This window comes from Charadrius vociferus, unplaced genomic scaffold (assembly GCF_000708025.1).
Source record: "Charadrius vociferus isolate BGI_N301 unplaced genomic scaffold, ASM70802v2 scaffold32, whole genome shotgun sequence".
Taxonomy (NCBI): Eukaryota; Metazoa; Chordata; class Aves; order Charadriiformes; family Charadriidae; genus Charadrius; species Charadrius vociferus.
Genome location: NW_009647856.1, coordinates 3,813,833 through 3,831,794, shown reverse-complemented (window position 1 = coordinate 3,831,794; position 17,962 = coordinate 3,813,833). Strand labels below are relative to the sequence as shown.

General features: G+C 35.5%; 1 protein-coding gene across 1 annotated transcript in view; it reads left to right on the top strand.

Annotated features, from left to right (window-relative positions):
• SEMA3E (sema domain, immunoglobulin domain (Ig), short basic domain, secreted, (semaphorin) 3E) overlaps nt 1-17,962 on the top strand; it is a 145,217-nt gene that overhangs the window by 99,315 nt on the left and 27,940 nt on the right. The window contains exons 5-7 of the mRNA XM_009882929.1: nt 7,215-7,308; nt 14,620-14,739; nt 16,760-16,902. Of these exons, the coding sequence (XP_009881231.1) occupies nt 7,215-7,308; nt 14,620-14,739; nt 16,760-16,902 (357 nt within the window). The remainder of the gene's footprint in view (nt 1-7,214; nt 7,309-14,619; nt 14,740-16,759; nt 16,903-17,962) is intronic.

Here is a 17,962-nt window from a genome sequence, read left to right as displayed (position 1 = left end):
AATTCTAGGCACCCCTTATGTGGTCCTTGGAACTTCTATACATACTATCACACTAGTGCAATATAATCATAATTTATGTTGCTAATGGTCCTATTCTATGCCATAGGACCCTCATGAGTTTATGTGTTCAGCTAAGGTCATGCAAAGGTGTGTCTCCTAGAATTCTGACCAAGTCAAACACTCTAAACTGTTAAGGATAAATACCTGTGATTTCTATATGCAGGCTTCGGGTGGTTTTCTTTTTTTTTCCCTTTTGCCAGAGTATTTCACATGCATTAAATCAGGAAAATATATTATTTCTGTCACTATAGGCCAGATATTTTGACACAAGTCACAAATTGCTAATCCTTTAGCAAACCCAGACAGCAGTCTGACATAGCTCTAGACTTTAAACATGTTTTCACATTGGAGCCCAATGTGTCTTAATCATTTAACTGTGGAATAAAATGCATAGACCTGAAAAATACGTCTGAATTTTTAGGGAGGATTTAACGTCCGTAATATTTTATGCACTCTTATCCCATAGGACGATTGATCTTTTCAGTATGCCACTGAATAGTAAAGAGGATTGAAAACAGATCCTCAGAAGAAATACCGCCTCCCAAATAATCTTAATTATGTCAAATAGGAAAGAACTATTTCAGCCAGTTCTTTGAGGAATCTATTCCTAATATTGTAACCCCATTTGGCTCGGAATACAGAGTTGAATGAACATGGAAGGTGTAATTTTCAACATTAGTAATCCCCTAACAACAAGCACAGCAATCCTTTGCCAGTGCTTAGATCCTTTTGAAAATTAATATTTCGGTATTTTTAAGAAGATATTGCATCATGAAATGAAAGGTTCTTTCACTGTTGGAGCATCCTAGTTTTACTCACCCATGTATCTCCATGCCTGTGTTATGCTGACTTAAATGGGCCGGTAGGTTGCAATAGGAACGTTTTAAAGTATTCAGAGAACAACATCCTTTATATAAACTCCATGGTATTGATCAATTTTCTATTAGCTTTAGATTTTTAATTTCTTGAATTAGTTAGTTGGATTTATATCAATTAAGCACTTACATAATATTTGGGACTATAGTTATCAGATACTTCTAATACACATTTTTCTTAGCACCAAAATTTAGTCTGCTTCAATACAAAAGGCTATATGATGTGAGACGTCTTTTCAGGCCTGACCCAGTATGTTATTTTCTGCTGTTATGCAAAGACAAAGTATTCTACTGGATATCTCTTTTACCACATGTGTACAGATTAAGACAGGTCATGCAGTTGAGAGTTCATTTTGGAGACTCATATTTGAATTACATTTTCTGCTGATTTACAGACAGGTTCTGTGATTTTTCAGATTTTTTTTTTTAATGGGGAAGTCAAGGTTCATCCTTCCTAAAAGAAGCCTCTGCATAATGTATTCAGTGTGTCTTTCTATGTCAAAATAAAAATGTTAGGATAAGTGAGTACACAAAAAAAAAAAGGTGAAAAAAATGTTTTGAGAGTACACAGAACAAAAGGATATTTGCAAAAAAGTGTCATACAAATTTATACTAAAAACATTATAGAATTAAAGAACTGAAATCAAGATGAAGCTTATTCTGTGTATTGCACTTCACTCTCTATTGTGGCCACAAAATTTCTCTGGATTTACCCAGTATTCAATTTCTCACGTGAGAAAAAAAAATATCTGGTTACACCAGTGAAATGATCTACAAATCTTGTTTTTGATCCTTTTTGAAATAAGTTCTTTGGTTGCTCATGTTAGGCTGTGTAAGTACTCACTGGTACATAAGGATGTGCAAAATGCCAGACTAAAGGCAGAATGTTAAGATTAAACCAATTTTAAAAACTACATGAACAAATTTGAAGGTACGTATGAGTAATTAATGTTTCTTTGTTTAGAAATAGCATACCTGCAATGTTAAATATTTTGAAATATTATTTCTACAGAATAAAGTCTGTTACTGCCTTGGAGATTTCAGAGTAGGGATGTGAACTTCCCCTTGGCAGCCCTCTCTCTCCCATACCCTCCCAATTTGCATCTGTCTTTCTTGATCTGGGCTTCAGTCTCTAACTCTGATGACCCTTGCTGAAAGCCCACTTTACCAGCTCAGTCAGACAGTCCATTAGGATGTTCTTTACCTGTGGAGTCAACTTCTTTACCTGTGGAGTCAACAAGTCCCAGTGTATCCCATCCGTTCCCAATAGTCTTCCTCAAAAAGGGCACTATGATCAAGTAAGGTGAATCTTTGATGTTTAACTCCCTTTTTTGACGCTTTAGGAATTGTTTGAACAGAAAAAAGAGTGAATCATATGACACTAACACCACATGGCTTTATGAAGGTTTATAAAAGAACATTTTTCATAGTTTCGCACAAGAAATGCATCTCTATTTTACGCTTTCCCATTTGATGCATTTTGTATGTGAACATTCTTATTCATAATTCTCTTTAAAAAAGTCTCAAATATATGACCCCTAGTAAATGAAATGCAAGAGCTCTTGTATGCAATTACATTCTTACTCTCAGGTTCAATAACTATGAGATCATTAACGCTAAGAATTTGTCCAGTGAGTTACAGTAACGGTCAATAGTATAGTTAAAAACTATATTCACAAACCTCTGCACACTCTCTTCCCACAATTCTTTAGATATGATTTACTAGCCCGCCATATAAATAACATGGACTTCTTAAAAACCAAAACAAAAACCAAAAGCAAACATAAAAAAACAAAAAGCAACCAAAAAAAGTACCAACTACAAAAAGGCACAGGTCTCCTGGAGAGCAGAGTTTGGCTATGCTGTTGGAGCATATGCGTACACTGTTAAGTATGTAATTAAAGGTTCTGAAATGGTTTAAATTTCCTGTTAAAAAAGGCCAGTATGGTACGGTTTACTTTTTTGTTACCTGGAAAATAATAAAAATTGCAAGTGAAAAAAAAATCCCCTTATAGCAAATCAAATTATTTTTTCTCAAAAAAAATATCATAGCAAAACCCAACCAAAGCCTCTATATTTTTAAGTCCCTGATTTAGTGAAAAGATACAGCCGTTGTATTAACATTGAGAATAGGCTTAGGTGCTTTGCTGAATAAGAATGGAAGTAAGCACATGTTTTAAATTAATCACATGCATAAATGCTGTCTTGAACCAGAGCAAAGCAGCACTTGGCATTAGAGAAAGCAATTTTCTGCAACAAAAGTCAAATGTAGTCTTTAAATTTTCATGGTTCTGATTGACCTTTTCTTTCATTATTATTTATAGCCTACATTATTCTTCATTGTCTAACAATTATCAATTCATACCAAGTTAATGGCAAAAAGCTTGATGCCCTTAGAAATACCTTCTATATCCTTTTAAACAACATTATTATTTTAATAACAGTTGAAAGTGTATTACATTTCCTAAGTCATAAGTATCATAAATCAAGCCCTGAGCCCCATTTCTTTTTGCAAACTGCATGTAGAAATTTGTAATTCCACTCCTAACCCTCCATATGTGTTTTCGCATAATTTTTACCCTAACCACTGAAAAGAGCCTCTAAAATAAATTGCAGTGTTCAATAGCTGTGTTGTATAATCTGTGAGGAAACTGTCAGTTTTCTTCTGACATTTCTCCAGAGATTCCAATGTCACAAGCAGCAAGGAGGGTTAGAATTATGATATTAGCCTTCAAAGCTGATTATTAATGTGTAACGCTTATTTCATTTAAATTGGCATCCCGTGGAAGCTGACACATCTAACACCCGATCTTTTGTTGCTTACCCCAGTGATGGGAATAACTTATTGCAACCATGGAATATTTGGTATGCTGTCCTAAAAGGTGAAGGTGGAAAATCTCTCTTGAGGGAGTCATTGCTTACATTTTCAGTTACATGCATCTGCAAGCATTTATGATACACATCCTGCTGTATATCAAAACTGGTGAGATCCACTTAGAAACTTCTCCAAACTGCACTGAAATCCAAATTTTTGTCTACCTTCAGTGTTACCATTAGACTGTATATTTAAGCTACAATCCATATTCAGAAACCCCAGCTGTTAAAATGTAGATAATGAAAGGATACAATATATACTGCTTAACATTTTCATTCCATTGTCATAGAGCTAGATGTTTTAAACACATTCATGTCATGAATGTTAAAAGAGATGGGCTTATCTTTAGCATTGCTTTAATTCTGATTCTCCAGGGAATGGTTAGCTACATCAGTAGCTTTTTCATAACAATGCTGTAATTTGTGTTAAGTGCCACAAAATCCTTCCACATCATCTGGAAGACTCCCATATCAGCCAAGTCTCCCTGGTCTGAGCACCAGGGGCATTTTACCAGGGGAAGACCTGAATATGACAGTTTATGGTGGTTTATGATGCCCTGGTGGGATCACATCTTATTCTACAGCACAAAAATTTCACTTTCTGTTCCCTATATAGGATGAAGTAGGAGTCATAAACTACAAACCATGAAGTATGGACAATACAACTTCTTCAAGTATTGTTTCAAAATATTTACTGTGGGGAAAAGTGATCAGAAAGCATTAAGACTAGAAAAATCTAACAAATTTTAACTCTCAGTTTCTCTCTCCACTTAATTCTACATCTTTCTTTCTAAAAATTGGGTTGTTTTTCTTTTTTTTTTTTTAAACGGATGCATTGACAAATAGTTTAGCTGAGATCCCAGAAGAGAAACTTTTTCACGAGTAGCTTAGTAACTTTATTTTTAATACCTGATTAGAGAATAAATAACATCAGACAGATTGTTTGAAGAAATGTTTCCTTCACATCATATTTTATGACAATTATGACTTCCTAGTTCTTTTTCACAGTTTCACAAGGTTTTTCTTTCCCTTCCTGAGTTCTCCTTACTCTTTTTTTTCTACTGCTGACCCAAAATGTTATGGTATTTTGTTTTGAAAAATGCCTGGTATGTGATATTTGAAAAGTATGGAATGGGGCTGAGATTTCCACACACAGAGAAATATTTCTCCATTGTTTGACATTTACCCAACAGCAGAAGGTGAATATTTACTACTGATGTGGAATTGAAGCTGATACAGAAGAAAATAATATTCCTGAACCACCAGTCTCAACTCAGGATGATTATTTTCTGCTGCATCAGCTTCAACATCAGGGTTAGGCTAACACAGGAGCTTCTGGAGAGGTGAGATTCTGAATGCCTCGTTACCTTGTGGGTTTTAGGACTGTTACTTAAATTTTGTGGGGTTTTTGCTTGCTATTTTTATTTTGGGGTGGCTTTTCTTCATTTCAAGTAGACATGAAACAGATGTCTCATTTTTCCAGAACTACATTCTGGGTTACATCCCATTTTTATGGAAACTCTCTAACTTATGGAAATCTTATTTTTTGATCAGAAGTTGCAGCAAAATGGCACGTATTATTTAGACAGATGGGAATGGAAGATAGGTACATCATCTTGGCTAATCTGGGGATTAAGGAGTGAATAATGATTTAAAAGGGCAGGGGCTTGTGAAAAATTCAAGACTAACTGTTTTAAATGAAATGCATAGAAATACTCAATTATTCAACAGAGTGGGAACTAACAGCTCTACAACTTTCCCACTTTATTTATGTCTTTTTTCTTTCCTGCCTTTAAAAAATTATTTTTAAATTATTATTATCTTACCTGTTTTCCATCCCAAGCAATGGTCAGTATCTCTTCTGTTTCTTTTCTCTGTGTCTTTTTATGTTTTTTTCAGGAAGGCATAACTGTCATGAGTGGAGCTACCTGAAGAGAACAGAGCATTAGTTTTGCTTTGGGGGCAATAGCATTTGCTTGCAAAGAGAGAGATTTGTAGGGTGGGATGGGTGGACATGTAGTGAGTGACCTGAAGGGGAGTGGGGAATACAGCATTGCAGAGAGCAGGCGCATAATCAGGATTCTATATCTCTCAAAACGAAAACTTTCTAAGGACCAGGCTGCATATGTTACCACTCCCCAAAATTCTGTGAACGTAACCAACAGCAGAAAACCGAAACTGCTATAAAGACATAAGGACTAAAAGCACTACATATACTTACGTAAGGACTACCAGGACACTATTTTGCCCAGTCTAGATATATCAGGCTCTTTTATGTGCAAATACTGAGTTATTCTAATAATTACCTGAAAAGTCAGGTCTAGAAAAACCTGATTTTTATGACTGAAAAACCTCTTGGACCTCTCTGAGAATGTTTACTATAGGGGAGAGATCCAGGCAGATCCTGCTAAAAATTCTGGGGTATTTGGGGTCCTGCTGCGTGTAATGTTATGCTTCGCAAAACATTTCCTTTAGTATATTCACAACGTGAACCTGAGATCAGTTTATTGAACAGGTAGGTCGCATTTATCCAATATGTTGATATAATCTGCATTTCAGCAGACTTTTGAGTAAAACTGTTACGCAGAACTGGAACTACTAGACTATCAAAATTTTACCAGTCAGGCATTTGATGGTTGGGTGGCATATTTTTTAGGAAGCTTTCACAGCTTTCTCGCTATTTGCCCTCCCATCACTATGTTTTGTGGTATGCTTTTTTGTTAATATAGAAATGAAAAAATGTTGTGCTCTCAATTGATATTTTAATCAGACAATGGGCTTTTTTGAGAAAGCTGGCACAAATGTAACACTGCAAATGAAAATTTAAATTGTAAATTCTTTCTCAGCCTTTAAGGCCTTATACGAGCAAATTAGACTTAGTTGCCAATATTCTTTTTATACTGATATTCTGTTAAATCCACTGCAGAAATCACATCTGCTCTGAAAACCGTAGCTGGGGATTCACTCCTAAACATACTTTTATTAAGAGATATAAACATCTCAAAGCTACCAAGAGAAGATAACACAGCATGATATATTTAACAACTACTGGAAAAAAATGTTTAAAGAAGGAAAATACATTCCATGGCAAGATATCTATTTAATGTTTAGATAATTTGCAGAAAAGATAGAGGATTCTGCACTCCCTACTCCCACAGATATGAAACAAGTGCAATTTTAGTGCATATTTTACTGATTCTTTTGGGGCAGTGCACACACAAAGATGATTTGTAGAAACCCAGAGAATTTTTACTAGTATATCTGTAAGCAACAGTAATAGTGTTTTTTCCCTAATGAAGTCAATCCATTATAAATGTATAACAAAGTTAAAGCTTATCTCAAAGGACGTTTTTCTTTGCCTGTAGGGTTTACGCTGTATTCTGTGATTTATTTTTTTTTTTAAAGGATCATCTGTTTCAACTGGAATCGCACAAATTTGAGAGAGGACGAGGCAGGTGCCCCTTTGACCCAAGTTCTTCCTTCACCTCCATCTTAATTGGTAATGATCTTTATGTCACAAGCTTCACGGTCCTGTCAATCTGTCATTCTGAGTCTCTTTTGTCAGCACACCGAGGTGTTGTCAGTCTTCCGTTTCAACCTTCTACATGTCAGACTTAATCCTCATGGTGCTGCCCACATTAATATTACATCCCAGGCAGCATTAAATCCAGCAAGGGTGTTTCACTGAAGTGAGCAGATGTTATATGACATGTGCCATACTAAAGAAGTAATCGATTGTTGTGTAATTTTGGAAATAATCATTTCCTGCTTTCCTTCAAAGCAAATCAATATGTCTAGCTTAGCCTTTTACACTACTGAGATAAATACACAAAATTTACTATTTTTCATCTACTGAGATGTAGTCTGAATAAAAAACATCTTGTAAAAATATGAATTTGTCTTTTTTTTTTAATATCAAGCACTTATTGTTTATATAAATTGTAGTTTTTGCGATCAAAATAGATTTTTTTTCAATGCTGCCTTCTAACTAAATTATCCAAAACTGGTGATTCTCTGTTACAAGAGCTGATCTTATACTCAACAGTTATGAAAATAGAATTCAGTCTAAGTCCTGCAGTGCCAGAAAACTGTGCTGAGGTATTGCTTCTCTGTGTCTTGCTGGTAAGTATATCTGTAGGGCTGGGACCTTTGAAGTTGTAGCATAGCAAGCCATATGTGTTTTTCCTCTATAATGTTTTCCTGAAAACATTTTGTGAGATCAAGCAAATAGAGTCTTGGCAATATTATTGCACATTGACTAAAAATAGACTAGAACAGCAGGTAAAAGGCAAAAGCTAGATGCACTTAGGGAGTAACACAGTGATTTATGTTTTTAGAAAACATAAATGAGAACTGAGCATTCAAAAGGAATAGTCATTAAAAGAAAGAGCTAGAAAAAGAGGCTAGAGATCAAATAAATTTTCAAATTTTCAGGGATAAAGAAGAGGATTTTAGGGCCCTTTGATATATACATTTGACTTCATATGTTAAAATCAGACAGCTAAAGTCTCTGATTGTTAACTGTAATGATATAGCTCACCCATGGTGGTGAGGAAGTATTGGTTGTGAGTGACACGTGTTTTTACATGGTCGGTTTATTTATTCCTTTATATTAACCAATTACCTACAAGAAGAATCTTCACCAGTAATGCCAAATATTTCAAATTGCAGCAATTCATCAAAATACTGTTCCTTCCCATTAAAAAAAATATAATTACAGCTCAAATTCTTAAGAGTTAGTGGGTTAAGAAGTCACGAAAGAAACAGAAAAAACTGCTGTATTTTGACCGACCTTCCAAAATCCATGAAGCACAGATTGTTACGCCTTTCTTCCACCCTTATTTCTAAATTGTTTCTACAGTCTTTAACAGATTCCAGTCTTAGCTCAGCCTGGGAACAAAGACTCGTCCCATGGAATTTGCTGTAGGCCTGAAACCTCATGGTCTAATCTTGAAGTCCTTCTCAACCTTTCCTCAGACAGAACTAAGTAAATAAATTAACCTGATCATGTTCCTATGGTGAGATCAATGTGAATTTTATTTGCTTAAATAGAAGCCAGATTGTCCCACTGAGCTCTTCAAGACTGATAGTTGGTCCTTGTGTTTCTGGCCTATTCATTAGTTTGCCTGGATTATGGGAGGTCCTATGGATCCTCACAGTTTTACCTGAACAAGAAATCCAGTAAATAAGACCTTCTCTGATAAAAATTGATCAGAGTCTTGGACACCCACTGACAGAGACTTATAGAAGCAATCTCACGAAGCTAACAATTCTGTAATGTGGCAAGACTACAGGAGAAAATAATACATTTTTATCAGATTACTGCTACAACACCAAAAGCAGCCAAACTTTTACCCCTTCATCAAAGCTAATATGACCTGAGAAAGCTGTTTAGAGGTTGTTTTTTCTAGGCTTCCATTGGAAATTCTGTAATTTCAAGTGATCATAGAATGATATTTTAAAAGCATAATAAAATTCTTCAGTTTAGTATTATATCTATGCTTTTATACTTTTTATGCTATTGGAATTAAACACTTCCAACACTTAGGAAAAATATCCTATGGAATTTTGTATTTCCGTGTATTCTGCTGTATTCTGCTAACTTCTACTAACCAAGGACACATAGTTTACGGAATAAACAGAATTAATGCTGCTTCTTAGACTCCAGAATGCATATCCTTTATCTCTGTAGCTATTCATTTAGAAAGGGTAGAAGACATAGATGCAAATACAGTGAATATTAAAGAATCTTTTAGTTGATATTTGAAAATAAGACTGAGACTTCTTAATGCCAAGTGCACTCTGAAGGAATTGATGTTCCTTCATTCAGCCAAGCCCTGGTTCCAGCTCATGGTAGCCATGACCCCACGACAGGAGATGACAACTGCACCATGCACGCTCCAGGACTGGTCTCCATTCTTTCCTCTAACACTTGGAGGTTCCCTTCCTCTTCATACACTCCAGTTTTCTTAGCGAAATCTGCTCCTGGTATGGAGTCAGTGTGCCCTTGGAGGCTGCACCCCAGAGCTGCCTCCACTCTCCCATGTAGGTTCAGCTAATGTGCATGTCCATAAAAAGGTTTTATGCAAACCTCTTACCAAAGACTTTCACATCCAGCATCCTCTTCTTCCTAACTAAAAAATTCAAAACCTGCTTCCATCTCTGCAACTTACATCAACAGAGCAACCTACACCAGTGTGGCTATCGACTAACAGTGAAGATTAGACTAACAAGGAAACTTTACATACCTCTGCTAAAAGTTTAAAAGCTTTTAAAATCTTGATCTTGAAAGATATTTTACACCATCACTAATTAGAACCAGATGTAGCTAGATTAATTTAGGAATAAAGAGAATCTCTTGTTCTGTATCTCTTCATGTATTTCAACACATCAGTTAAAATACCCACTTCAAAAAAACAATAATTCGTGACTTGGCTTTAAAACTAAATATCCATGCTGTCGTAAATTTTATTACAGGTTATCCGACCCAGTGGTAAAGTAGCTTGGGATGAATTCCTCAATTTATGAACAATTAACTTTTAGCAATTTACTGTCAGCATCAGGAAACAGAGGAGATGTTGGATGGCAGACAGGCTGAATAAAATGCATGTGTTTAGATAAACGGCATATAAAAATGTGGACTTCTATTTCTAATGAACTCTCCCATATGCTTTCAATAGCCAAAACTATTTTTGATATCAGATCATGCAAACTGATTAACTCAGACCACACTAGCTCTTGAAAACTGAGAAATTAGCTTATGTCTATGTTTTGTTACCTGCAATATATCACGAGTAACTGGTGAAAAACTTAAAATACATTTTAATATGTTTTTCTATCCAGGAAATCCATTCCGATAATATTTTCTGGTTTTACAGTTTTAAAACAGTTTCATGTATTTGTGTCTGTTACTCTAGACATAGAACTAAAATAAATACATTTTTTTTCTTACAACAGAAGACAAAATACTTGAGGGACAGAAAGAAAATACAAAATTACTGAGAAAGTTTACCAGCTAAATAATAGCTGATTTCTTTGAATTTTTCTTTTTTTTCCTACTGTGAAAAGTACCACTTGCTAAAAATGTGAATTGGTATTCTGATTTTTGTTGGCATGTGAATAATAACTGGCTGACAGTCAAAGAAATGCACAAAAGGTGCTGCTTATATTCTACTCCTTTATTCATAACAGAGCTAGTCCACTTTGAAGAAAGTGATGTAATGAAGATTTTACACAAAATGGACTACTGATGAATAATAGCTTATGTTTGTATTACCTTCCAATTTCAAGCAGGTACACAAAACATGCCAATAACAAACAAAGGAAACCCACTTCTAAGGTAGAAGCACCCTATTTATAGAAATCCCTTGTATATATTAAGATTTTTAAAATTAAATCACATGCTTCAATCTGTTTTGCTTCAAGGACTGCCATCTAGGAATTCTTGGTTTTAGAAGAAAAAGTTTGTATTTGATTTTGTTAATATTTTGCTCTGAGAAAATGTCAAAAACTAAAGGCATCTTTTAAGGGGTCCCAATTGAACTTTGATGTATTTATTTCCTTGAAAAGAATGCTAGCTAAAAAATATACATGTATCACTTGAGCTAAAATTGGGGTTTGAGGGCCATGGGATTTTTTTGTTTGTTTGTTTAAATAAGGAAAGAAGAAAGTTTCTATTCTTGGTTTAGCAGGATTAACTAAGCTGTCTTAAAACTTAAATTTTGGCAATTAATTTGTCAAATACATGCAAAGCTGAGGTTAGATTGGAAGAGGGGAGGAGTGGTGAAGGTCTGTGATTTTTCAGTTGATTTTCACTGGAAGATACTGGTTTATCAGTGTGATGTGTAGCAGTATAAAACTCTGCAAGTTTGACAGGAGAGCACTGATATGTAGTTGTAACTTTTCAATGGAGGATAAAAGAGTTCCCTCTAAATCTAGACTTAGTTAGCACCTGTAAAAACCTAGCACTGCTCAAAATTTGTAACATGGATATATGGAACGTGCAAAAGGCTATTGAAGAGGAAGAGAGAAAATCCTCTTAATGTCAAAAGTGCAAAAGCTCTCAAAATTATGTTGAATGTTCTTGTGCTGAGATCTTTTCCAGTCACACTTGTCAGTATTGTCTCATCACTTTCCTTAGGAGAGGCGACCTGTCTGCTCACACTTGATATTTGTCTTATGTTTAGTAACAATTCAGGGTAAAAAAAAGATTTAATTTCAGTGTCTGTACAATATCTTTCATGGAACAATATCCATCCAAGACTGGAACTTCCATTTTCTCCCCCCAGGATGTCACAGATAAAATCAGTAATAACTTCCTCGGTGTATGGTAGAACGCCATACCAGCAGGTTAGTTACATATACTAACATTTTATAGCCATGTCAAACAGGAGGAATAGGCTTCATATCCAAACTTCTGAACATCTGGACTTATAAATGTCAATCCTGATCACTAGCAGTATGTGATGACTCATTTACTGATGCACTGATGCATTTTCCAAGATTCACTACGGTGTTGAAAGGATAAAAGCATAATGTTTTGTATTACACATCACCATAATTAAAAAAAAAAAAAAACAACAAAAACCACAACACTCAGTCTGAGATATTTTTTCAACAGAATTCTTAAAGGCGGATTTATGACTAATGTAACCCATTAATTAGGGTTGTGAAGATTGTTTGGAACATTATTTAGACACTGGCAAATTCTGTTGTTTAAGCAGCTCTGTGTTGTTTAAAAAATAAAACTCTCTATCAGTTTTCAGTAACCTTAACTTCTACTGATGCTATAATTTATACTTACTTTTCATTTCACTTGCCAGTATTTTACACTAAATCATGACCATGTATTTTACAATGCAATATTCATTCTTTATGTGGTGAAGCCTAAGGCAAAACTACTCTCAGCTCCGAAACACCAGAGGTTTCTGAACCAGCCCCAGCTGCCAAACTATAAACTTTTCAGAACCTTTATTCAGACTTATGGTACCATTCAATTCATATATATCTCTTAACAGAAACAAAGTTCACACTTTGACCAACAAGCACAATTCTTGCTTTTGTTATAATCTTTCATAAATGCCAGCAAATGTTATTTGAAAGGATTAGTCATGTTTATTTGGATTAGGGGGTAGGAAGCTGTGTCACTGAAACCTCTACTCAGACTAGCCATGAATTGGAAATAATTTATTCCCCTCTTGTGCAGTTTAATTCCTGCAGTGTAATTTTCTAACATAAGGATGCCACCTAGTGACAATAACTGTCTGCTTCTTAAACTGGGCCTAAAAAAAATCGATCTAAATCCACAAGGATATGAAATATATTGGTTTTAATGCTTGGTCAGTTAAGGGCAATTGTGCCCATTGTGCCCATGTGTCCACTAAAAGGTGGAATATTGCCGGTATTTCATTAAAGTAAAATATATCCAATACCACAATTTTAGGTGGGTCAGATAGAGATGGGCTGGATTTTTGAACATATGTTGTACTCAACTATATATAGATTTTAAACAGTTATTGGCAATTAGCATAGTATTTCTAATATTTTCACATGCTTGCTTAATTTGTGAATGCCACCTGAACCCTTTGAAAATGTGATCGAAGTTCTGTTCTTGTAAGTTTTTCAGGAAATATTCATCACTGGTTGTGAAGGATGGCTGAGATCCCAGGTCCTGTCCCTACTCTGGTGAATATTTTAAGGATATGAAAACAAGTTATTGCTGGACCAGGGGAAAATAGGCTCTTTTTCTCTGTCCACTGAACACCTAAACCCCTCAGCCAGCAAGTTATACTCAAACTGTAGTTATTTCAGGTAAAGCAGAGCAGCTCCCTGGCTGACTGGAAAACCCTCTCAGCCTAATAAAACATATGCTTGTTTATAGAAATCACCTCTAAGGTAGCAGGTACTGCTTCTTATCTCTCCAGCTGGGGAGATAACTGCATCCAGCCCTCCAGTATTTTCAGAATGTGCTTCCCTAATTAATTTTTTTGTTCAGCTGTTTTGCACAGAGCCAAATCTGATAACTATGCTCAGGAAACACTCCCTTATTTGAGGTCCAATCTATGGATTCAGGTATGGTTTAGCCTTGAGCTGTATCCATGCAGCCCAAATCAGTGGTTTGGTGCAGCTATCAGTATTCTTTTCCTTTGCGCTGCATCCTCTGAAATCTGTGGCTGCATTTGCATCCCATTTTCTGCCTCCCATTATTTCTTGCTCCTCATAAACCCAAGACATCCCTTCCAGTTCTGGGACCAAGCAATTGGCTGCTTCTCATCAGCAAGACTGGGGCACATCTGGAAGTGCTCAGCAGCAAACCACTGGTCAAAGTCTTTGCACTGGTGAAGATTTAGGTGCCAACAATGGGCAGGTGTCTCTAGGGCCAGTCACAAACTGAATGACAGTGAGATCTTTGAACTTAGGTGCCTGATGTGGCAGATGTGGTTAGAAGTTATTTTAATGCATTCATGTTTTGTGTGTGAATCTATCCTGAAGTCATTAAGTCAGTTTTGAAAAGGAGGCCAAGCCCATGAATGAAATTTAAAATTCTTGTCCTCATGCTGTTCCAGCTGTAAATTTTGCAGTATTGGTAGGAACAATGTCCATATGTTCTTTAGACTATATGTAACTTACTGAGACGTCTTCTTACCTGAATTTGAGCAAATACTAATGAGCCATGTTTATAATGCAGTTCCTATCATATGTAATGAAATTAATAAGTAGAGTATTATCAAATTGTTTTCTTTTTTTTGGTTTTTTTTTTGTTTTTTTGTTTGTTTTTTGTTTTTGTTTTTGTTTAATTTATAATCTGCAGGTGGTGAACTTTTTACTGGTCTCTACAGCGACTACTGGGGAAGAGACGCTGCTCTGTTTCGCACCATGAATCGCATGGCCCATCTCCGAACTGAACCTGATAGTGAGCGCCTGTTGAAAGGTATGGGAAGAAGGAGAAGGAAGAACATGGAACCATAAGTGTTTTGGATGACTAGAGGATTTCTGTTTAACCAGGAATTAAAATGGTATTGTTCATGCATCGGCATACCCATTTGGAAACAAATTTGTTTAAGCTTTCTTTGTTTCCATGAAATTTTTCATGGACCTCCTGCCAGGATGAACATATTGAAGTCTTTATTTTGATTACATATTGGATTTAACAAGTGGAACAAGTCCTTCATTTTTCACTTTTAAAATTGCATTTAATTTATACTCTGGATATTCTATACTGTTTCATGATATGCCAGATATAATTAAAATAATATTTTAAAATTCTCTATTTGATTAATGGGAGCTTCTACTTAGAACACAGTACTCTTTTTTTTTCTAGATGAGATCATTTTGTCTTTATGTTGCAATAAAATAACTCAATCTTTGCCAAGTTGTGTAGTAAAGAGATGTCATGCAGTAATGCAAAATAATAAACATACAATGATCATAGAGTTAAATAAAATAAAAAATTAAACCAGGTAATTTTAAAGAAGTATGTGAAAATATTCCACAAGAAAAAAATTGAGAAAAATCATGTGTTGGGAAATTTACAGATTACTTCATACTCTTCAATGTGAGATGTAACCGAATTTCAAAGTGTTGAAATTTCTGTGAAATGGAGAGTAAGAATCTTGATTGTTTTGCTCCAAAACTATTGCAATATTTCATCATAACATTGACATAATTACTGTTAATGTTTTGCAAGGAGAGTCAATAATTGCCCTTTATGGTGATTCATATGTGAGCATCATCTTTTCAGTGAAAGGACATAGAAGTTGTCTCTCAAATCTCAAGGCAGTTTTCTCCTCAATCAGAAGAGAGAAAATAGTTCTGCTGCATACTTCATCCAACACAAATCAGACCTCAGACCTGAATTATTATTTTTTTAAAAAATATGTTTAGAACATGCTTAGATATGCTTTAAGTCTAATACTTAGTGCTTAACTGAGTGTTTAGACTGGCTATATATGGTGAGCAACAATCAGGTCGATGTTCAAAGTGTTCAAGTTAAGTTTTTCTTCTCTTGTCTCTGGAAGATTTCATTATTTTAAATATAGAGTTCTCTACATTATGGCCACAGATTTTGCTTTTCATTTTGTCTATACTTGAAATTTAAATTTACAGAAAGGAAATATTTTTAAATGTATATTAAAAACAATTCAGAAAATTAGCAAGTGCTGTATCAATGTCTTAAAATGCAATGGGTGTTTTCACAGAGAACAGGAAGTTAGAAAACATTTGCATTACCCACTGCTTCTCAAGAAATCATACTAATTGTAAGAATGACGTTCTTATGTAAAGAACTTGTAAAAACTTTGCTGAAGTTCAGTGAGATGAAATCATTCACACCTCCACTTGGTGTGGGGTTCAAAGGCATGGACTAAAGCCTGAACTTAGATTTCAACTTTGCAGCAAAATGTCAAAAAAGGAGAAATTTAAATGGTTTTTAATTCAGGACAAAGGTACGCAATACATCTTCTATCTATGAAGATATACGCTCATGTAACATCTATTAGCTGAACCACCAGAGCTTTTTCTTTATCTAAAAGGCTTTTTGTCCAAAGTTGACATTTCTACACCTGGTTTGTATGGAATCGGAGATTGTTATGTGAATTTTAATGCCAAGTTTTAACCTAATCCAAATTAAAATATATAAAGTCCAGAGAACAGGACTGGAAAAAGGTCTTTTTCTTGCACGCATACAAAGGAATATTGATTTGTGAATTGGAGCTATAAAACTAGTTTGGCATTAATATATTCCACATGTTCTATAGATACCCACCCACAAAAAAAAAATATACTTTTTTCCTATTTCTATCACCCTGTTCCCCTTAGGTAGCTCTCTGACTGATAGATCCCTGATTCTTTAATTTTAATTTTTGTTTTGCTATCAGCCAATTTTAAGGATTGAAAAATAAGAGAATGTTTTAATAAACTTGAATTCAATTCATTTATGTTTTCTTTTAAAGAACCGAAATTTGTTGGCTCATATATGATTCCTGACAATGAAGACCATGATGATAACAAAGTATATTTCTTCTTTACTGAAAAAGCATTAGAGGCCGAGACGAGCACTCATGCCATATACACCAGAGTGGGACGCGTGTGTGCGGTAAGATCCTCTTTCTAACCCCTCAGCTAAATGGAAAATAACCTGTGCTCCTTTCTTTGGTCCGCCTCCCCCAAGCAAATATGGCATCTGTCAATGTATGCGAGAGTAAGTTACAGGTCTGAAAGAAAATGCTGCATCTAAACAGCCTCAAGCATTAGAAAAATCAAAAGCGATCCTAAATCTGGGCTTGAAGCAGAATTTTACTGAGAGAAGAGGACAAAGTTGAAAGAACTTGTTATTCAACTCCATTTCGCTTTGTGCTGATATGTGGTGACAGTAATAGCAGTTGCCCACGGGACTCTCTGACCATCCATATTCTCAATTCAGATCAAGGCTCCATCACCCTTAGTATTGACTCTAGGTCCAGGGTCTCACGCAGCTCTCACAGCTGACATAAATTGATGTCCCCTCACATTCTTGGTGACAGGACCAACCCAGACACCAGTCCTCTCTGACATTCCCCCTTACCTTCCTATTCTGTTAGCGAGGAGGAGACCTAACTCACCTGCATGTGTGGAGGATCGAAGCCTGTCCTATCAGACAGCTGGCTTTTGCAGCCAGCTGGAGAGGACAAGAGGCAATAGGCATGGATTGAAACACATGAAATTCTATCTGAATGTAAGAATACATTTTTTTTTTACTGCTAGGGTAGTTGAACACTGACACAGGTTGCCCAGAGTCTCCATCCTTGGAGATATTCAAAACCTGACTGGACATGGGTCTGAGCAACTTACTTAGAGCAATTTACCTAAAGCAACTTACTTTGAGCAGGGCAGTTGGCCTAGATGATCTCCAGGGGCCTCTGCTAAATTCAATTATTCTGTGGTGCTGTAAATTTTTAAAACCTTTCTTTTCCATGAACAATAGGAGGGGTGCAATGCCAAGCCTCTATACAGTGTTTTATAAATAGTAACTAGCTACTGTTTTATTTCATCTATCATTCTTCTTCTCAACAGCAACGAAGGAAAATTGTGCAGATAGGACACTAGAACAAAGGATTGAATTTTCCAGCAAATTATCATTGCAGCCAGGCATAAGGTTTACCAGAAGGAGCAGAAAA